Source organism: Coregonus lavaretus, assembly GCF_964263955.1.
Source record: "Coregonus lavaretus genome assembly, chromosome: 3".
NCBI classification, from domain to species: domain Eukaryota; kingdom Metazoa; phylum Chordata; class Actinopteri; order Salmoniformes; family Salmonidae; genus Coregonus; species Coregonus lavaretus.
Window position 1 is genome coordinate 8295670 of NC_139990.1, and position 23644 is coordinate 8319313.

At 44.6% G+C, this 23644-nt stretch overlaps 1 protein-coding gene across 1 annotated transcript in view; it reads right to left on the reverse strand.

Moving 5' to 3' along the window:
* LOC311121072 (uncharacterized protein) overlaps nt 1-23644 on the reverse strand; it is a gene marked incomplete at its 5' end in the record, with an annotated part of 289117 nt that overhangs the window by 121006 nt on the left and 144467 nt on the right. The window contains 7 exon segments of the mRNA XM_084157921.1: nt 1040-1118; nt 9717-9863; nt 10135-10243; nt 13014-13082; nt 13401-13595; nt 16710-16816; nt 19607-19708. Of these exon segments, the coding sequence (XP_084014047.1) occupies nt 1040-1118; nt 9717-9863; nt 10135-10243; nt 13014-13082; nt 13401-13595; nt 16710-16816; nt 19607-19708 (808 nt within the window).

Genomic DNA, 23644 nt, shown 5'->3' on the forward strand with positions numbered 1-23644 from the left:
TACCCGCCTGACCCCCCTGGAGCATTTGGGAGGCTTCTGAGGGTGCTCTCTTAAAGCTAATGAGACACAGAAACCCAAAGCAACCCAGAGCAAAGCCCTAAACAAACACACAGTCCTCAACATATTAGCATTCAACAGACGACCGCCCCACAACTAGCCCCACAACACTACCATAGGCCTCTACACAGAACCTAGTATGCATCCCAAATGGCACTCTATCGGGCCCTGGTCAAAAGTAGTGCTCTACAAAGGGAAAAGGGTGCCATTTGGGATGTAGACCCTAGTTAGCCACACATGGACAGGAGCCCAGACCTGGATAATAGCACCAGGAGACAGGAGCCCTGACCTGGATAATAGCACCAGGAGACAGGAGCCCTGACCTGGATAATAGCACCAGGAGACAGGAGCCCTGACCTGGATATTAGCACCAGGACCGTAGAGAAACAACATATGGAGAAAGAGAAGGAAAGGAGGGATAGAGGGAGGGGGGTAAAAATCTACGGAGAAAATAACCAATAGAGGGGGAAGGTTGAAAATAAAAGGGAGATGATTCTCTTGTCATTGTTAATGGATATCATTAGGTCTCTTTAGGACTTAAAGTGTATCACTCGGTAACTAATCCTAATAGCCAAGCCATGACATGGAAAGGCCTGACACCAAAGCACTACCATCAGCATGTAGCTCAGTTGGTAGAGCATGGCGCTTGCAACGCCAGGGTTGTGGGTTCGTTTCCCACGGGGGACCAGTACGAAAATGTATGCACTCACTAACTGTAAGTCGCTCTGGATAAGAGCGTCTGCTAAATGACTAAAATGTAAATGTAACCATAGAGTTATGATGGATCATTCTGATTGGGATAGATAAGTGCTCCTTAAAAATTGGGTTTAGTTGGGAAATTACCAGGAAAAGGTGGGGAATTCCAGGAAAGTGCTAAATGAAACGATGAAACGCAGTAGGATGGTCAAAAGTAGTGCCCTATAAAGGGGAAAGGGTGCCATTTGTGATGCAGACCTGATGATGGAAGAGGAAGAACACTCACCTGGGGGCAGGTAGGATGACTCCTAAGGTCCGATACAGGATGGCTCCGATGACAAAATATGAAGTCTGTGTTTCTGTTTCTGAAAAACACAAACACAATACACATGTAACACTACACACAGCAGACAACCTGTAGAGGTCGAGGGATAAAGGTTCACCAACCAGCTGAGAGGAGCTGAGAGCCAATAGATAGAGAATTACATTTAGAGGTAGACAGAAGTGAAAAGATAAAAAACTCTCTTGTACTGAACTCAGAAGTCCATATAGACTTCCTCACACCATCTCTTCCCTTTTTCAACTCCTTCTTTGATTCGTCTTTTCAGAACTTTTCTAACAATTTTTGTTTGTTCCCTCCCTTCCTCCCTCCATACCCTTTTCACCTCTTCGTCCCTTTCAACAGGCCAAAGAGTCTCTTGCTCCTCTGTGCTTCCTCTGATTTCCCCCTCTCTTTCTCTCCCTTCACCCCTCCCTCCCCAGAGCAGTGTCTCTGAGAGAACAGCTGGATCCCATAGAGAGGCGGTGTCCCTATGTAAATGTCACCCTGTCTGGAGGGAGGGACGAAGGGAGGAAGAGGGGAAGGATGAAGGAGGAAGGGGAGGAGGGAAGGAGAGAGGGAGATAGCTTAGTCTGAGAGATGAGTCTCCCCACCTCTTTCTTCCTCCCTGGCCCCTTTCAGCTGAGGAGAAGAGCAGAGAGATGGAGGAAGTAGAAAGGAGGAGAAAGGAGGGAATATGCTCTCATCAAGCACATGGGGTGAGTCATCCAAAATCTAACACACAGAGAGAGAGAGAGAGAGAGAGAGAGAGAGAGAGAGAGAGAGAGAGAGAGAGAGAGAGAGAGAGAGAGAGAGAGAGAGAGAGAGAGAGAGAGAGAGAGAGAGAGAGAGAGAGAGAGAGAGAGAGAGAGAGAGAGAGAGAGAGAGAGAGAAAGAAATGTATGACCATATTAGAGACACATACTACCATCAGATTACCCAGACCCACAAAGAATTCGAAAACAAATCCAATTTGGATAAACTCCCATATCTATTGGGTGAAATACCACAGTGTGCCATCACATCAGCAAGATTTGTGACCTGTTGCCACAAGAAAAGGGCGACCAGTGAAGAACAAACACCATTGTAAATATAACCTATATTTATGTTTATTTATTTTCCTTTTTGTACTTTACCTATTTGCACATCATTATAACACGGTATATAGACATAATATGACATTTGAAATATGTTTATTCTTTTGGAAGATTTGTGAGTGTAATGTTTACTGTTAATTTGTTATTGTTTATTTAACTTTTGTTTATTATCTATTTCACTTGCTTTGGCAATGTAAACATATGTTTCCCATGCCAATAAAGCCCTTAAATTGAACTTGAATTGAATTGAATTGAGAGACAGAGATAAAGAGAGAGAGAGAGAGAGAGAGAGAGAGAGGAAGAGAGATAAAGAGAGAGAGAGAGAAAGTGAGAGGGAGAGAGACAGAGAGAGAGAGAGAGGAAGAGAGAGAGAAAGAGAGAGAGAGAAAGCGAGAGAAAGCGAGAGAGAGAGAGAGAGAGAGAGAGAGAGAGAGAGAGAAGATGAAAGACGACGATGGAGAGCAGTCACTGTGATGGATCCTAATTGAAGGTAGTGTGCATTAACATGCAGAATAGATGCCCACTGCATTGTGGGTAAAACTGTCTGGGTGGAAGCGAGGGGTGACACTCCTACATTTAATCAGACCAAAAACTCATTACCAGGGATGGGCATACATTACAAATTATAATTACAAAATAAAACTACAAAATACCCTAAAGACAAATGTATCTAAATAAAATATAAGATAATTTTGCAAAGTATTGTATTTAATTAAAATACATCTATTTTGTATTTTAAAATACAAAAATACATTTGCAAGTTGCCAGCCGAACAGCAACAACATTCTCAGTAAAGGTTACAGAAACTTCTTACTCGCTATAACTGTGATATGTTGTTGTTCATCTACCTTAGTTGAACGCACTGTCACTCTGCTAAATTACCAAAATGTAAATGTATATGTGAAAATGAACAACTGCAAAGCACATTGGGTATTGTCATTGGCCTTGTTTTGGGGCGGAGCTCATTAGAGTAATACTTTTTACATCTACATTTACATTTAGGTTATTTAGCAGATACTCTTATCACACCATAGTGCCATCAGACTTTTGATAGCAATGTAGGGTGAAAGGGGGCCACAAAATTGTGAACCGCAGTAGCAATACAAGGATATAACATTTACCAAAGAGACCGGAATGCCTATGGAGGAGGTGTTGCTGTATACAGTGGGGGAAAAAAGTATTTAGTCAGCCACCAATTGCGCAAGTTCTCCCACTTAAAGAGAGGCCTGTAATTGTCATCATAGGTACATGTCATATATGACAGACAAAATGAGGGAAAAAAATCCAGAAAATCACATTGTAGGATTTTTTATAAATTAATTTGCAGATTATGGTGGAAAATAAGTATTTGGTCAATAACAAACGTTTCTCAATACTTTGTTATATACCCTTTGTTGGCAATGACACAGGTCAAACGTTTTCTGTAAGTCTTCACAAGGTTTTCACACACTGTTGCTGGTATTTTGGCCCATTCCTCCATGCAGATCTCCTCTAGAGCAGTGATGTTTTGGGGCTGTCGCTGGGCAACACGGACTTTCAACTCCCTCCAAAGATTTTCTATGGGGTTGAGATCTGGAGACTGGCTAGGCCACTCCAGGACCTTGAAATGCTTCTTACGAAGCCACTCCTTCGTTGCCCGGGCGGTGTGTTTGGGATCATTGTCATGCTGAAAGACCCAGCCACATTTCATCTTCAATGCCCTTGCTGATGGAAGGAGGTTTTCACTCAAAATCTCACGATACATGGCCCCATTCATTCTTTCCTTTACACGGATCAGTCGTCCTGGTCCCTTTGCAGAAAAACAGCCCCAAAGCATGATGTTTCCACCCCCATGCTTCACAGTAGGTATGGTGTTCTTTGGATGCAACTCAGCATTCTTTGTCCACCAAACACGACAAGTTGAGTTTTTACCAAAAAGTTATATTTTGGTTTCATCTGACCATATGACATTCTCCCAATCCTCTTCTGGATCATCCAAATGCACTCTAGCAAACTTCAGACGGGCCTGGACATGTACTGGCTTAAGCAAGGGGACACGTCTGGCACTGCAGGATTTGAGTCCCTGGCGGCGTAGTGTGTTACTGATGGTAGGCTTTGTTACTTTGGTCCCAGCTCTCTGCAGGTCATTCACTAGGTCCCCCCGTGTGGTTCTGGGATTTTTGCTCACCGTTCTTGTGATCATTTTGACCCCACGGGGTGAGATCTAGCCCCAGATCGAGGGAGATTATCAGTGGTCTTGTATGACTTCCATTTCCTAATAATTGCTCCCACAGTTGATTTCTTCAAACCAAGCTGCTTACCTATTGCAGATTCAGTCTTCCCAGCCTGGTGCAGGTCTACAATTTTGTTTCTGGTGTCCTTGGCCATAGTGGAGTTTGGAGTGTGATTGTTTGAGGTTGTGGACAGGTGTCTTTTATACTGATAACAAGTTCAAACAGGTGCCATTAATACAGGTAACGAGTGGAGGACAGAGGAGCCTCTTAAAGAAGAAGTTACAGGTCTGTGAGAGCCAGAAATCTTGCTTGTTTGTAGGTGACCAAATACTTATTTTCCACCATAATTTGCAAATAAATTCATTAAAAATCCTACAATGTGATTTTCTGGATTTTTTTTTCTAAATTTGTCTGTCATAGTTGACGTGTACCTATGATGAAAATTACAGGCCTCTCTCATCTTTCTAAGTTGGAGAACTTGCATAATTGGTGGCTGACTAAATACTTTTTTCCCCCACTGTATATTCACAGCCATATACCTGTAATGCTTAGAAAAGATCACATGTCAAGTATTATTGAAGTGTTATGGTTTCAGGTTCACCTGCCTCATCTAAAGCTTATTCTTTTGGGGTGTTGCTATAGGCCACCAAGTGCTAAAAGTCAGGATCTAGATAATGTGTGTGAAATGCTTGATAGTGTATGTCGCATGTGTCAAACTCATTCCATGGAGGGCAGAGTGTCTGCGAGTTTTCGCTCCTCCGTTGTACTTCATTGATTAATTAAGGTCACTAATTAGTAAGGAACTCCCCTCACCTGATTGTCTAGGTCTTAATTGAAAGGAAAAACCAAAAACCTGCAGGCACTAGGCCCTCCATGGAATGAGTTTGACACCCCTGGTGTATGTAAACAAAGAGGTCTACTTTCGTGGGGACCTGAATATTGACTGGTTTTCATCAAGCTGTCCGCTCAAGAGGAAGCTTATCACTGTAAACAGTGCCTGTAATCTGGTTCAGGTTATTAATCAACCTACCAGGGTGTTTGCAAACACTACAGGAACTATACTATATCATCCACATGTATTGATCACATTTGTACAAATTCTGTAGAACTGTGTTCTAAGGCTGTATTCATAACCATTGGATAAAGTGATCACAATATACTGTCGTGGTTATAACCAGGAAAGCCAAGGTTCTAAAAGCTGGGCCTAAAATAGTGTATAAGAGATAATACAAAAGATTTTGCTGTGACTCTTATGTGGATGATGTTAAAGATATTTGTTGGTCTGATGTGATTAATGAGGAGCATCCAGACGCTGCACTTGATTCATTTATGAAATTGCTTCTTCCAATTATTGATAAACATGCACCTGTTAAGAAACTGATTGTTAGAACTGTTAAGGCTCCATGGATTGCTGAGGAATTGAAAAACTGAATGGTTGAAAGAGATGTGGCAAAAGGAGTGGCTAATAAGTCTGGCTGCACATCTGACTGGCTGACTTACTGCAAATTTAGAAATGATGTGACTAAACTCAACAAAAAGAAGAATAAACTGTAGGAAGCCAAGATCAATGATATAAAGAATGATGAGAAAAAACTACTTTGGACTTTAAATGAAATTATGGCAGAAAGACACATTCATCTCCATCTTTCATCGAATCAGATGTCTTATTCATCACAAAACCATTTGATGATGCCAATTATTTTAATGATTACTTCATTGGCAAAGTGGGCAAAGTTTGGCAGGAAATGCCAACAACGAACAGCGAGCCATTGTATTCATGAGAAAAAAAATAATAATCATGAAAGAAAAGCATTGTAAGTTAGAATTTTGTAAAGTTAGTGTGGGAGAGGTGGAAAAACTATTGCTATCAATCAATAATGACAAACCTCCTGGCATTGACAACTTAGATTGGATAACTACTGAGGATGGTAGCTGACTCTATAGCAACTCCTATCTGTCATATCTGTGTTATAGTGCTATGTATAAATTAATAAACCATGTAATGTATTTATTTCTTTATTACACCCTGAACTTCTGTCATTGGATCATTCTATTTTACGAGGTTGAATGTGAGTGTGTGTGTGTGTGTATGTTTGTATGTGTGTGTGTGTGTGTGTGTGTGTGTGTGTGCGCACTTGCACTCTGTCTGTGCTACAGCAAGTCTTGATCCTATTGAGCCCATCAGTGGGACTGTCTGTGGGAGAATGGCTTTGATAACAGGTGTAATGAACCAAACATTTTGATAAACATCAGACCACTGGTCACAATGAGCTCTCTGCACCGCCAATGAATGGAGCCACTCTGACCTCTTACCACCAGCGTCATTCTCTTGCTATCACTCTGACTATAGAAGAAGAGACAGAGGGAGAGAAAGGCCCTGTCAGAGAGGGTGAGGCAGATCGAGAGATAGAGAAAGTGATAGAGAGAGAAAGGGAGGGAGAGAGGGATATAGATGGTGAGAGGGGAAGATAAATAGAGAGAGAGAGGGAGAGAGAGAGGAGCTGTGTCCTCAGAGCCAGACAGAGACCCCAGACACTGCTGACACCATTGTAACCTTTCATGGGGATGGCAGGGGGCACACAGGAAGTCAGTGTGTGCATATGTGTGTGTGTTTGGTGTGTGTGTTTGTAATTTCCTGTGGGGCATGTGTTATTCTGAGGGGGCAGAGGACAGGATCAGAAACAGAGATATACTCATCTCTTTCTCTATGTCTGTCTCTCTATCTGTCTCTATATATCTCTTTCTATCCATTTCTAACTCAATTCCTCCCCAAAATCTCTGCTTTCCCCCTGTGTCTACCACTGTGCAAGGGAATACAGATTGATTGTGAGCAGTGTAGATCCATTTCAAAAGGGGTTCAAAGTAGGACGGGAGACAATTGTTCCCTGTTATGGTAGTATAATGATTGATTTGGGTTAAAAGCTTGAAGGATTCTAGCCTTGAAACCCCCTTATGACTGATAATCTTATCTCTGACATGGTCATGACCTAGAACTTTGTACAGATGATCAGGCTTGTTACTTTCTCTTGCTGTTTAGAGATTATATAAGAAAGTGTGTGTTTTGAGGACTTCTGACATAACATACTCTAAAGCCCTATTTGCACGGGACTAGAATTACTACTGATCGTCAGTTACCTAATTATTACCCCAGCATGTCTGTTTTTCCAGAGAAAGATTCGGACAGGATAAGTTATACCAAACTGCCCCCTGTATTTTTATTTTTATTCATCTGAAGTTTACATGCATAGCACTTTGTTTTAATCATGAACTTGTTCCCATTTTCTCACTCAAACTGGGTGCAGTACCTGTTAAACTCTGTAATACCTCTCAAAACACAGGGATGTCAATTTGCACAAGATACAGTGGGGAAAAAAAGTATTTAGTCAGCCACCAATTGTGCAAGTTCTCCCACTTAAAAAGATGAGAGAGGCCTGTAATTTTCATCATAGGTACACGTCAACTATGACAGACAAATTGAGGGAAAAAAATCCAGAAAATCACATTGTAGGATTTTTTATGAATTTATTTGCAAATTATGGTGGAAAATAAGTATTTGGTCACCTACAAAGAAGCAAGATTTCTGGCTCTCACAGACCTGTAACTTCTTCTTTAAGAGGCTCCTCTGTCCTCCACTCGTTACCTGTATTAATGGCACCTGTTTGAACTTGTTAACAGTATAAAAGACACCTGTCCACAACCTCAAACAGTCACACTCCAAACTCCACTATGGCCAAGACCAAAGAGCTGTCAAAGGAGACCAGAAACAAAATTGTAGACCTGCACCAGGCTGGGAAGACTGAATCTGCAATAGGTAAGCAGCTTGGTTTGAAGAAATCAACTGTGGGAGCAATTATTAGGAAATGGAAGACATACAAGACCACTGATAATCTCCCTCGATCTGGGGCTCCACGCAAGATCTCACCCCGTGGGGTCAAAATGATCACAAGAACGGTGAGCAAAAATCCCAGAACCACACAGGGGGACCTAGTGAATGACTTGCAGAGAGCTGGGACCAAAGTAACAAAGCCTACCATCAGTAACACACTACGCCACCAGGGACTCAAATCCTGCAGTGCCAGACGTGTCCCCCTGCTTAAGCCAGTACATGTCCAGGCCCGTCTGAAGTTTGCTAGAGTGCATTTGGATGATCCAGAAGAGGATTGGGAGAATGTCATATGGTCAGATGAAACCAAAATATAACTTTTTGGTAAAAACTCAACTCGTCGTGTTTGGAGGACAAAGAATGCTGAGTTGCATCCAAAGAACACCATACCTACTGTGAAGCATGGGGGTGGAAACATCATGCTTTGGGGCTGTTTTTCTGCAAAGGGACCAGGACGACTGATCCGTGTAAAGGAAAGAATGAATGGGGTCATGTATCATGAGATTTTGAGTGAAAACCTCCTTCCATCAGCAAGGGCATTGAAGATGAAATGTGGCTGGGTCTTTCAGCATGACAATGATCCCAAACACACCGCCCGGGCAACGAAGGAGTGGCTTCGTAAGAAGCATTTCAAGGTCCTGGAGTGGCCTAGCCAGTCTCCAGATCTCAACCCCATAGAAAATCTTTGGAGGGAGTTGAAAGTCTGTGTTGCCCAGCGACAGCCCCAAAACATCACTGCTCTAGAGGAGATCTGCATGGAGGAATGGGCCAAAATACCAGCAACAATGTGTGAAAACCTTGTGAAGATTTACAGAAAACGTTTGACCTGTGTCATTGCCAACAAAGGGTATATAACAAAGTATTGAGAAACTTTTGTTATTGACCAAATACTTATTTTCCACCATATTTTGCAAATAAATTCATTAAAAATCCTACAATGTGATTTTCTGGATATTTTTTTCTCATTTTGTCTGTCATAGTTGACGTGTACCTACGATGAAAATTACAGGCCTCTCTCATCTTTTTAAGTGGGAGAACTTGCACAATTGGTGGCTGACTAAATTCTTTTTTTCCCCACTGTAAGTATTATCAGAGGACCTGGGAGTTTCCTGAAAAACAGAATGTTTTTAGGGCTGGGATAATATCCTTCCCGCCAAGAATAAATATTGACATGGCAGATTCGGATGGGATTAATATTACGAATGACCTGACCTAAATCCTGTCCGAACAGGGTTTAGGACCACCTGTATTACTCTTCACACATCTTGTGAGGACATCTTGACATAAGTGTGGTGAGGTCAGGGAGAGTCTTTAGAGGATGTTTAAAGACATCTTTTATTATGAGGAGTGTGATTATGATGATGATGTAGACGACACCAATGATGCTGCTGATGATGGCGATGTTGATGATGGCAATAATCCTGATGAGGACGACGATGATGATCTCTCACCATCAGAGGTGAGGGTGAAGACCTCTTTGGGGATGTAGAGTTTGTCTTCAGCGGATCGAGCCCAGTCCTTCATGCCTCTCCTACCCTTCATGGGGAAGTTGATGTCACTGGACACCGCTGTCACAGGCTCTCGCTGTATCGTTATCACTATGGAGACAAAACAAATCGTTATCACTATGGAGACAAAACATATCATTACCACCATGGATACAAATACAAAACATGAGTTGACGTACAACCATAATAGGTAGAGAGGTGCTGACTAAAGGAAAGGCAAATGATGTGACAAAATAATTAAGAATAGAGTTATTAACTTATGATTAGTGACAATTGGGAGCGTTGAGGATAGGGTTGAACAATTATGGAAAGTTAGGGGAATTTTGCAACACTACCTGTGAGTGTTAAACTGACTACTCACTGAGGTTGTTGGTGACCACCAGGAAACTCTGGAAGGGTTTCTGATCATCTCCTATCAGATGGATGAAGTCCTCCAAGATACGCATGAGATGGGCTGCACCAGGAGAAACCTGGGAAGGGGGCGAGAAGAAGGGAGGGAGAGAGAGAAAGATGGTGGGAGGGAGAGAGAGAGAAATGGGGAGGGAGAGAGAGAGAGAGAGAGAGAGAGAGAGAAGGGGGGAGGGAGCAAGAGAGAAAGAGAAAGAAGGGGGAGGGAGGGAGAGAGAGAGAGAAGGGGGGAGGAGGGTAAGAGAAGGAAGAGTGTGAGAGTGACAGAGAGAGAGAAATATCATGAAAACAACTTTCTTCCATACACAAATATTGAACAATGCACTCTCATTTATCTATTTCGCTCTCTCTCTCTCATTTCATGCACCAAGCTAAGTGTCTCTTCTGTTCCTGTTAAGTTCATGTTGCCTCAAGGAAGTGTCACAAGAAGAAAGAATCACCAACAACCCCACAGCCATTACCACCCAGAGCCTCCATCCTCCCAAACCATTACAACAGTCATTTGCTTGGTCATCTATCCAACCAACCCATTAAATAGTCATTTGCTTGGCCCTCTATCCAACCAACCCATTACAACAGTCATTGGCTTGGTCCTCTATCCAACCAATCCATTAAATAGTCATTGGCTTGGTCCTCTATCCAACCAACCAATTACAACAGTCATTGGCTTGATCCTCTATCCAACCAACCAATTACAACAGTCATTGGCTTGGTCCTCTATCCAACCAACCCATTACAACAGTCATTGGCTTGGTCCTCTATCCAACCAACCAATTACAACAGTCATTGGCTTGGCCCTCTATCCAACCAACCCATTTCAACAGTCAATGGCTTGGCCCTCTATCCAACCAACCCATTACAACAGTCATTGGCTTGGTCCTCTATCCAACCAACCCATTACAACAGTCATTGGCTTGGTCCTCTATCCAACCAACCAATTACAACAGTCATTGGCTTGGTCCTCTATCCAACCAACCAATTACAACAGTCATTGGCTTGGCCCTCTATCCAACCAACCCATTTCAACAGTCATTGGCTTGGTCCTCTATCCAACCAACCCATTACAACAGTCATTGGCTTGGTCCTCTATCCAACCAACCCATTACAACAGTCATTGGCTTGGTCCTCTATCCAACCAACCAATTACAACAGTCATTGGCTTGGTCCTCTATCCAACCAACCCATTACAACAGTCATTGGCTTGGTCCTCTATCCAACCAACCCATTACAACAGTCATTGGCTTGGCCCTCTATCCAACCAACCCATTACAACAGTCATTGGCTTGGTCCTCTATCCAACCAACCCATTACAACAGTCATTGGCTTGGCCCTCTATCCAACCAACCCATTACAACAGTCATTGGCTTGGTCCTCTATCCAACCAACCCATTACAACAGTCATTGGCTTGCTCGTACTGGTTAGCCAGTTAATTAGCAGATGTGGGACATAATGCCTTTTAATGTACATCTACTGAGGATGCATCTCAAATGGCTCCGTATTCCCTATATAGTGCACTACTTTTGACCAGAGCTCTATAGGCCCCGGTGAAAAATAGTACACTACATTAGGAGTAGGGTGCCATTTGAGACAAAGCCTATGTTAGTGGTAACAGATGGTATAGTACGTTTATGACTTGATTGTCTGCAGTGGCTTGCTTAGAGCACATCATCTCATTTGATTGTCTGCAGTGGCTTGCTTAGAGCACATCATCTCATTTGATTGTCAAAACATCATAACCTAATTATTGCATTCATATTTCAATGCTGTGCTCTCATTCTTTCCACATTTACATTTTGGTAATTTAGTAGACACTCTTATCCAGAGCATCTTAGTCAGTGCATTGAACTAAGGTAGGTAAAACCTTCCTAAAAAAAGCAGCTATCTCCGTCTGTGTGTGTGTGTGCATATATGTGTGCTGATGTTGTGTGTTTATGTTATGATAATGGATATGTGTTATAATAATATACACTGAGTGTACAAAACATTATGAACACCTGCTCTTTCCATGACATAGACTGACCAGGTGAATCCAGGTGAAAGCTATGATCCCTTATTGATGTCACCTGTTAAATTCACTTCAATCAGCGTAGATGAAGGGGAGGAGACAGGTTAAAGAAGGATTTGTAAGCCTTGAGACAATTGAGACATGGATTGTGTATGTGTGCCATTCAGAGGGTGAATGGGGAAGACAAAGGATTGAAGTGCCTTTGAACGGGGTATGGTAGTAGGTGCCTGGGGCACCGGTTTGAGTGTGCCAAGAACTGCCACGCTGCTGGGTTTTTCACACTCAATAGTTTGCGGTGTGTTTCAACAATAGTCCACCACCCAAAGGACATCCAGCCAACTTGACACAACTATGGGAAGCATTGGAGTCAACATGGGCCAGCATCCCACCATGTAGAGTCCATGCCCTGACGAATTGAGGCTGTTCTGAGGGCAAATGGGGGTGCAACTCAATTTTAGGAAGGTGTTCCTATTGTTTTGTACACTCAGAGTATGTTTGGGTCATTATGTCCTGTGTCTACGTGTTATTGTTTACTGGCTGCAGATGGCAAATAAACCCAGCCTGACTCAAGGGCATGGAGGAGGGGGTCATATGCATTGTTTATTAACAACAAAATATGAATACACACACACACACACACACACTGTCAGTATGTGCACACAGTATGGTGTATGATCCGTCCTGAATGGTGAACAGGTGTGTTTTTACGACTCTTCTCACAATGACAGAAACACTGCAATCAAATTCATCCAACCGTGACAGAGCCAGACACTCTGACGCACATGCACACACACACACACACTAAAATAACAGTTTAAAAGCCTACCCGGTGAGCGTCTTCCCATTTCTCTAGGTTTTCCATGTCCAACATATAGCTGACTACCTGGAAGAATTTCTGAGGAGAGAGAAGAGGGGGAGGGTTGACTTAGTGCTGAGGTATGTGAGTGTGCATGCAACATGTAGGGATGTAGGTGTTTGTTTTGTTTATGTCTGTTACTTCCTGTAAGTGTGTGTATAGCCCACTTCACCCACCAGCACGTCGCCGGGTGTGTGTGTGTCTGTGTGTGTGTGTGCCCTCCCAACACACACGCATGTCGTCGGGAGCTCGGATGTCGGTTGCTCTCTTGAATGTTTGTGTTTATGTGTGTGTGTGTGTGTGTGTGTGTGTGTGTGTGTGCGCACACGTTTGTGTGTGTACACCCTCCCCACCCACCTGCGCGTCGTCGGGTACTGGGATGTAGGTTGCTCTCTTGAAGGTGTCCGTCACATTTCGGAGAATCTCCGTGGAGAACAGGAGGTCACCGCTGTAATAGCTCCTCCTCTGTAAGAGCTCCAGGAGATTCCTCACGACCTGAGACATGCCCTCTCCAGCCAGGGTCCTCTGACCCTTCGCAAGATGCTCTCGCAACTGGAGACAGCAGGGGAGGAGGAGAGTGGGGAGAGAAACACAGGTTAGAGAGTGATAGGGGAGGGAGGTATGGGCAGAAAGAGAGGGCAGAAAGATAGAGAGAGGTGGGGTAGAGTGAGAGAGAGATAGAAATATATATATATATATATATATATATAGAGAGAGAGAGAGAGAGATGGAGGTGAGGTAGAGAGTAGAGAAAGAGAGATGGAGGTGAGGTAGAGAGTAGAGAAAGAGAGATGGAGGTGAGGTAGAGAAAGAGAGATCTGAGACCTCTGAGCCATACAATAGTTAATCTTGCTCCTCTATTGTTGCTTGTGTTCAGCAGATCTTGTAGGTAGGTATGTAGATAGTGAATTACATGAATGACCAGAACCTTGGTCAAGTACCTATCCCTCAGCCTTTACTCTTCATTAAGGACTTTTGCAGACATAAATGCACTGGATAGATATCGGTTACTATTTGTATTTCACAATGCTGCATGGCACTGAAATCCGCACACACATAAACATACGCACACACATAAACATACGCACACACACACACACACACAGAGAGAGAGACAACGGTAGTCCTCAGTCACAACAGCAATCAAACCTAATGAACCACATCCCCATGCTAATGAAAGGTTAGCAGTTAGCGCAGGCCTAGGCTAACAGTGCAATCAACCAATCACAGCACATCTAATGGACCCCCCCCCCCCCCCCCCCCCAACCCCCGCTGGCTTCAATTATCGCCACGGAGACAGGAAGTCAGAGGTCACGCAGCAGGAAGTCAGCCAATGATTAACCAACGCATTCATTAATCAATGGATAAATGGAAAAACTCATTAGAGAAAGAGAGTGGTGACAATGCCATTAATTTTCATAGAAAGTTAATCAGGGCCAGTATTTATAAACCATCTCCGAGTAGGAGTGCTGATCTAGGATCAGGTCCCACCTGTTCATGTAATCGTATTCATTATTATTTAAACGCCAAAATTGATCCTATCAGCACTCATATTCTTAATAAACTTTATGAATACAATCCCACGTCTATTGTTGCGTAAACAAGTAGGATGTGGGAGGACAAATCATTATTTTATTCCATTGCTAAGCCAGGTCAGTCTTTGAGGACAAATTGTATATTAATGATCTGTTTTGCTATTGAGTTTATTCATGCTGCAGGCTGGGCTAGAAGAGGATGGTTGTTAATAGTTTGGAAATAGCCACGGAAATATTGAGGAAGTGGAAGACAGGCTAAAATGGCTACATAAGGTACATGTACATTTCAAATGGCTTAGCTATGAACCGGCAACTTTCTGAAAATCCTCTGTGTTTTATTATGTACTGTCTTAACAGAAGGTACCATAAAACACTCATTCTCAAATAACCGCCTGTCCTTTTTAATAGCCGGGCAACGCCACACATTTCAGCAAATAAACCCATGTTTCAAACAAACGCTGGGTCTAAATAAATGCTTTATTAGGTTACCATTAATTACCATGAATTGTTTATGAGGTTTAATGTTTGATTTGTTGCATTAAGTAATTCACTAATGATTTGAAGAAATTATGGCAGTCATCCATTTTCATCCAAGAGCCTTGGCGTGACCCTGGACAACACCCTGTCGTTCTCCGCTAACATCAAGGCGGTGACCCGATCCTGTAGGTTCATGCTCTACAACATTCGGAGAGTACGACCCTGCCTTACACAGGAAGCAGCACAGGTCCTAATCCAGGCACTTGTCATCTCCCGTCTGGATTACTGCAACTCGCTGTTGGCTGGGCTCCCTGCCTGTGCCATTAAACCCCTACAACTCATCCAGAATGCCGCAGCCCGTCTGGTGTTCAACCTTCCCAAGTTCTCTCACGTCACCCCGCTCCTCCGCACACTCCACTGGCTTCCAGTTGAAGCTCGCATCTGTTACAAGACCATGGTGCTTGCCTATGGAGCTGTGAGGGGAACGGCACCTCCGTACCTTCAGGCTCTGATCAGTCCCTACACCCAAACGAGGGCACTGCGTTCATCCACCTCTGGCCTGCTGGCTCCCCTACCTCTGCGGAAGCATAGTTCCCGCTCAGCCCAGTCAAAACTGTTCGCTGCTCTGGCACCCCAATGGTGGAACAAGCTCCCTCACGACGCCAGGACAGCGGAGTCACTCACCACCTTCCGGAGACATTTGAAACCCCACCTCTTTAAGGAATACCTGGGATAGGATAAAGTAATCCTTCTACCCCCCCCCCCCCCCCCCCAAAAAAAAAAAAAAAACACATTGTAAAGTGGTTATCCCACTGGCTATAAGGTGAATGCACCTATTTGTAAGTCGCTCTGGATAAGAGCGTCTGCTAAATGACGTAAATGTAAATGTAAATAACCAGTAAGATACTGCTAGCCATTAGCTGCTAACAGCTGAGACCTGCTATCTAACTGGTAAGCACAAAAACTATCAATGACTTCGGGAGTAGAGACCCCTAGAAATCGTCCGATCACCCTTTAGAGGCGAAAGTAAGAACTGCCATAAATGCAGTCAAAGAGGTTTAATATGTTTTTAAAGAGGCATACTAAGACAACAAAAATGGACACAGTGTGTACTGCCCTACAAAGGCAAAGTGCAGTAACTACGTAAAACAATTAAGTGCAAAATATGACAACAAAGTATTTTTCTGTTTAGAGAATAGCAATTTCTGGTACTTTGTCTTGTGTCAAGAAACTAAATACCACATTAAACAAATAATATACCTGGCCATTAAAACAGATCAAAGATTTTTGACAAAATTTGTAGTTACTGCACTTTGCCTTTGTAGGTCAGGGTAATTGATAACACATTAGGAAATGTATGAAACGCTGGAAGTGAATGCTGACATTAAACAATTAACTATGCAAATTAGCAAAATATGGCACCTGACACCAGACACCTGGCTCAAATAGAAGCCTGTCTCTAATAAGTGCCTGTTGTGTTCAGTGATTTAAGCAAATAAACGCCCTGGCTATTAATTTAAGTTTTACAGTAGCTTACTAAAAATGCATTCACAATAACATTGCAGCACAGGTGGCTCATTGAGCATGTTATACAATACAAACTGTATTTGAATAAATAAGATGTGAATAGAGAGAGCGTGCAAAAGGGACTTACAGATAAATGTAAATATCTGAATTCCATCGAGACGCATCTGGCGAAGCTCGGAGGACCCCAGTAAGCAACTCCATTAGCGTCCAGCAAACAACGACGACTAGCAGATCCTAGAGAGAGAGAAGGAGGGAGAAAGAGAGGGGGAGGGTGGAGAGAGAGAGAGAGAGAGAGAGAGAGAGAGAGAGAGAGAGAGAGAGAGAGAGAGAGAGAGAGAGAGAGAGAGAGAGAGAGAGAGTGAGTGAACGAGAACGTGAAGAAGTAAATCCTGACACCAATAGTTCTTTGGTTTTATGTTATCTAATAACTACATACATGCTATTGTCATTTTTCCAACATAGTAAATCATCCATAATGTAGAGCTGAGGTCAACCATCCACCTGACATGATCTAATACAAAACCACTGTGTAAGGTTACAGTATACATGTACACAGTTATTGAGAGAGAAACACAGAAAAATGGTGAAGCTGAACATTGTCCCCCTGGCTGCCAGTAAGTTATCATATATCAACAGGATATATTTTTTTAAACAGTGCAGTGTGTTGTTATTAGGGCTGAGTGAGTGACTGCCTTAGGACTGTGTCGGAGTAGGCACCTGCTATGACTAAGATATATACTTCTGAACATGAACAGTTTCCAACATCGTAAGTCATGTATAGCTGAGGTCAACCATCCACCTGACAACTACTGTATAAGGTCACATACAGTATACATGTACACAATTATTGAGGCAGGTTTTATGACCTTGTGGCTGTACCAGCTAGTGACTACCCTGCAGAGCTGCCTCCAGTACATGAGTCATCCTAATAAATGCCAACCTGCGTTATTGAGAGGGAAACACAGAAACTGTTGAAAATTCTCCCCCAGGGTACACCTTACTAACTACATTCTCTGGTGGAAACCATTTCATGCAGGATAATAGATTCCTAACACACACAAACACATGTGTGCATGCACGCACACACACACACAGACACAAACTTCAAAGTCCTCATCTGTTAGGCAGTGTGTTGCTGTAGGGTCTGACTGAGTGAGTGCCTGAGGACTGCGTCTGCCTGCTATGACGTATACTTCAGAACATCAATCTATATTACCACAATATTAACCTGGATTTATTCTTCACACACACTTTATGCTATGTCAACCGTACAGCACTCTGTAGGCCTTACAAGTGCCAAAGAAACTTTACAAAGATAAGTACTAGTACTAGTCAGACACTTGCTGTAGGCAGTTAGACTAAATCACTACAGTGTATACTTACATTATAGCTTAGTACAGTGGGGAAAAAAAGTATTTAGTCAGCCACCATTTGTGCAAGTTCTCCCACTTAAAAAGATGAGAGAGGCCTGTAATTTTCATCATAGGTACACGTCAACTATGACAGACAAAATGAGGAAAAAAAATCCAGAAAATCACATTGTAGGATATTTAATGAATTTATTTGCAAATTATGGTGGAAAATAAGTATTTGGTCAATAACAAAAGTTTCTCAATCCTTTGTTATATACCTTTTGTTGGCAATGACACAGGTCAAACGTTTTCTGTAAGTCTTCACAAGGTTTTCACACACTGTTGCTGGTATTTTGGCCCATTCCTCCATGCAGATCTCCTCTAGAGCAGTGATGTTTCGGGGCTGTCGCTGGGCAACACAGACTTTCAACTCCCTCCAAAGATTTTCTATGGGGTTGAGATCTGGAGACTGGCTAGGCCACTCCAGGACCTTGAAATGCTTCTTACGAAGCCACTCCTTCGTTGCCCGGGCGGTGTGTTTGGGATCATTGTCATGCTGAAAGACCCAGCCACGTTTCATCTTCAATGCCCTTGCTGATGGAAGGAGGTTTTCACTCAAAATCTCACGATACATGGCCCCATTCATTCTTTCCTTTACACGGATCAGTCGTCCTGGTCCCTTTGCAGAAAAACAGCCCCAAAGCATGATGTTTCCACCCCCATGCTTCACAGTAGGTATGGTGTTCTTTGGATGCAACTCAGCATTCTTTGTCCACCAAACACGACGAGTTGAGTTTAACAAAAAGTTCTATTTTGGTTTTATCTGACCATATGACATTCTCCCAATCCTCTTCTGGATCATCCAAATGCACTCTAGCAAACTTCAGACGGGCCTGGACATGTACTGGCTTAAGCAGGGGGACACGTCTGGCACTGCAGGATTTGAGTCCCTGGCGGCGTAGTGTGTTACTTATGGTAGGCTTTGTTACTTTGGTCCCAGCTCTCTGCAAGTCATTCACTAGGTCCCCCCGTGTGGTTCTGGGATTTTTGCTCACCGTTCTTGTGATCATTTTGACCCCACGGGGTGAGATCTTGCGTGGAGCCCCAGATTGAGTGAGATTTTCAGTGGTCTTGTATGTCTTCCATTTCCTAATAATTGCTCCCACAGTTGATTTCTTCAAACCAAGCTGCTTACCTATTGCAGATGCAGTCTTCCCAGCCTGGTGCAGGTCTACAATTTTGTTTCTGGTGTCCTTTGACAGCTCTTTGGTCTTGGCCATAGTGGAGTTTGGAGTGTGACTGTTTGAGGTTGTGGACAGGTGTCTTTCATACTGATAACAAGTTCAAACAGGTGCCATTAATACAGGTAACGAGTGGAGGACAGAGGAGCCTCTTAAAGAAGGTCTGTGAGAGCCAGAAATATTGCTTGTTTGTAGGTGACCAAATACTTATTTTCCACCATAATTTGCTAATAAATTCATTAAAAATCCTACAATGTGATTTTCTGGAAAAGAAATTCTCAATTTGTCTGTCATAGTTGACGTGTACCTATGATGAAAATTACAGGCCTCTCTAATATTTTTAAGTGGGAGAACTTGCACAATTGGTGGCTGACTAAATACTTTTTTTCCCCACTGTAAGTGTACTATACTACAAGTGAAGCATGGTTTACCAGTGGCGTTAGTCGGACACTTGTTGTAGACTGTTTCTCCAGCCGAGGCACTTTTCCAGGTCATGGCTACAAGGTACTCATCTCTACAGATCTCATGAGGTGCTGCAGAGAGACAGAAGAGAGCGAGAGGGGAGAGTTAGATAGGACAAACACACTCACACACACATTGCAATTTAATGATATCCTGGAACAGCTTCCATTTTTCCAGGCATTTTATTCCCCTATGGCTTCCATTACCTCTACAATATACAGTATATTCATTCATCTTTATCCATCTCTCTCTTTGTTCAAATCTCTTTATCTCCCTCTCTACATAACCCTGAATGGTGAAAAATATTGAAAGATATAACATATTCAGTGTGGATAATAGAGAAAGAGAGAACGAGAGAAAGAGAGGGAAAGGGAGAGAGGGGAGAGAGAGAGAGCGAGAGAAAGATAGAGAGAGAGGGATTGAAGAGGGAGAAAAAAAACAAAGGAGAAGTGAAAAAGATAGCCTTCTTTTTAATCTAAATGTATGTTCCCCTCCAAACTCCTGGACAGATCTTTGAGCCATCAAAGGACTGGCTCTGATAGAATGCTCTGCAGCAATGTCTGACATCTAATCTATAGCCTCCCAGAGCACCACACACGCACAAGGAAACACACACGCACACACACAAGGGGTAAGAGAGTCCCAGTCAAAGTAAATGCGTATTAAACTATGCTGTTTGCTGCAGTAGCTGACACACTGACAAATCACAGCAAACAGGGCTTTGAACAATTCGCCTCTGCCTGAGAGCTGAAAGAGAGAGAGCGAGAGAGAGAGAGAGAGAGAGAGAGAGAGAGAGAGAGAGAGAGAGAGAAAAAGAGAGACAGAGAGCGAGAGCAATAGATAGAGAGCGAGAGGGTGGGGGAGAGATATGGAGAGAGAGTGAGAGAGAGGGAGAGAGAGAGGGAGGAAGAGCGAGAAAGAGAGAGACAGAGAGCGAGAGCGATAGATAGAGAGCGAGAGAGAGAGAGAGAGAGAGAGAGAGAGAGGGTGGGGAGAGATATGGAGAGAGAGAGAGAGAGAGAGAGCGTGAGAGAGAGAGATAGAGAGAGGGGGAGAGATATATCTAAAAAGTAAATGATTGGAATTAAGAAATATAGAAATATTAGGACAAGCAATGTCGGAGTTCGAGTATGTATGTATGTATGTACAGTGGTGTGAAAAAGTGTTTGCCCCCTTCCTGATTTCTTATTTGTTTGCATGTTTGTCACACTTACATGTTTCAGATCAAGATAACACAAGTCAACACAAAATGCAGTTTTGAAATGAAGGTTGTTAGTATTAAGGGAAAACAAAATCCAAACCGACCTGGCCCTGTGTGAAAAAGTGATTGCCCCCTACAACTTAATAACTGGTTGGGCCACCCTTAGCAGCAACAACTGCAATCAAGCGTTTGCGATAACTTGCAATGAGTCTTTTACAGCGCTGTGGAGGGATTTTGGCCCACTCATCTTTGCAGAATTGTTGCCACATTGGAGGGTTTTCGAGCATGAACTGCCTTTTTAAGGTCATGCCACAGCATCTCAATAGGATTCAGGTCAGGACTTTGACTAGGCCACTCCAAAGTCTTCATTTTGTTTTTCTTCAGCCATTCAGAGGTGGACTTGCTGGTGTGTTTTGGATCATTGTCTGGTGCAGAACCCAAGTTCGCTTCAGCTTGAGGTCACGAACTGATGGCCGGACATTCTCCTTCAGGATTTTTTGGTAGACAGCAGAATTCATGGTTCCATTTATCACAGCAAGTCTTCCAGGTCCTGAAGCAGCAAAACAGGCCGGTGGAACGGGCCGGGCCGGACTGGGGACATGCACTACAGGTCTGGTGCGAGGAGCAGGAATGGGCCGGGCCGGACTGGGGACATGCACTACAGGTCTGGTGCGAGGAGCAGGAACGGGCCGGGCCGGACTGGAGACCCGCACCACAGGTCTGGTGCGAGAAGCAGGAACGGGCCGGGCCGGACTGGGAACACGCACCACTGGCCTGGTGCTGGGAGCAGGTACGGGGCATACCGGGCTGGCAACACGTACTACCGGTTTGGTGCGAGGAGCAGGGACGGGCCGTACTGGACTGGGAACACGCACCACTGGCTTGGTACGGGGAGCAGGTACGGGGCGTACCGGGCTGGTGACACGCACCACTGGTTTGGTGCGAGGAGCAGGGATGGGCCATACCGGACTAGGGACACACACCACAGGGCTGGTGCGAGGAGCAGGAACGGGCCGCGCCGGACTGGGGACACGCACCACTGGCTTGGTGCGGTGAGCAGGTATGGGGCATACCGGGCTGGTCAACAGGCACCACTGGTTTGGTGGGAGGAGCTGGTATGGGCCGTACTGGACTGGATACACACACCAGTGGAGCGGACTGCTCTGGCTCCGGAGTGGAGCCGCTGACCGGAGCTGGACTGGGCACCGGTGGAGCGGACTGCTCTGGCTCCGGAGTGGATCCGCAGACCGGAGCTGGACTGGATCTCGGTGGAGCGGACTGCTCTGGCTCCGGAGTGGATCAACCGACCGGAACTGGATCAGGCACCGGTGGAGTGGATTGCTCTGGCTCCGGAGTGGAGACGCTGACTGGAGCAGGACTGGACCCCGGTGGAGCGGAATGCTCTGACTCCGGAATGGAGCCGCTGACCGGAGCTGGATCGGGCACTGGTGGAGCGGACTGCTCTGGCTCCGGAGTGGAGCAAACTTCCGGACCCGTATCCATCCCCATCTCTGGAGCAGGACTAAACGCTGTGCCCATCCTGGGCACCGATAAAGAGGAAAATTCCAGCCCTGTAATAGGACTGGTTGACGGCCCCAGACTGGGCACCGACACGTTTAGGAGCTCCCTGCAGGGGACCGTCGCTGGAGGTCGGGTGAGATGTGTGGTTGGAGGAGTTGTAGAAACGCCACCTCTCTCCCATCGCTCCAATGTACTCACCATGTGCACCATTGCGCTGCCGAGCGCCTGGATCCTGCTCGCCTGCTGTTGGATACGTTCCTCCAAAGATCCGGACGGACCGACTGTACCTGCTGACTCTATTTTAGGTGCGTGTTTCTGTCCTGGAACGGGCCATGCCGGACTGGGAACAGGCACCACTGGCTTGGTGCAGGGAGCAGGCACGGGCTGTGCCGGACTGGAAACACGCGCCACTGGCTTGGTGCGAGGAGCAGGCACGGACCGTGCCGGACTGGGAACACACACCACTGACTTGGTGCGAGAAACAGACACGGCGCGTACCGGGCTGGGAACTGGCCCCACGAGTTAGGGAACAGAAACTCATTGTCGTCGTCATCCTCCGACTCCCCAGTGTAAAACTGTTCCCATTCCTGTTCCCATGGTCGTAGGGACTCCAACTGGAACCCCACCGGGTGCAGTGGTCGGGGCTCTTCTCTCTCGATCCGCAGGTCTTGGAGGACCTCTAAAATAGCGTCCTCCTCCTCTCTAGTCAGCCCTTTCCCGGCCTCCTGCTGCCTCGTCGTCCACCCTGTGAGCCCCCCCCCCCTCAACATTTTCTTGGGGCTGCTTCTAGGGCTTCCTCTTCTGCCGACTTCATTGATGTCGCCGTTGATCCTCTCTAACCCGGGCTTCCTCTGTCTGTTCCCAAGGATGGCGATCCATCCCAGCCTGGATCTCCTCCCATGTCCAAGATCCCTTACCATCCAGGATCTCCTCCCATGTCCAGGATGTCTGCTTCTGGCCACGCTGCTTGGTCCTCGTTTGGTGGGATCTTCTGTCACGATCGTTGAGAGACGGGTCAGAACAAGGTGCAGCGTGGTATGCGAACATGTTTATTAAACTCAATAAACATAAACAAAACAATAAACAATGTAACGTGAAGTCCTCAGGCTATACACATACAAGCCTAAACACGGAACAAGATCCCACAGCTAATGTCTGAAAAGAAGGTTGACGACATCCGATCCTCGTTTGTTAAGTCTAATGACACTGCTGGTCCTGCTCACACTGCCCTACCCTATGCTTTGACTTCTTTCTCCCCTCTCTCTCCAGATAAAATCTTGCGACT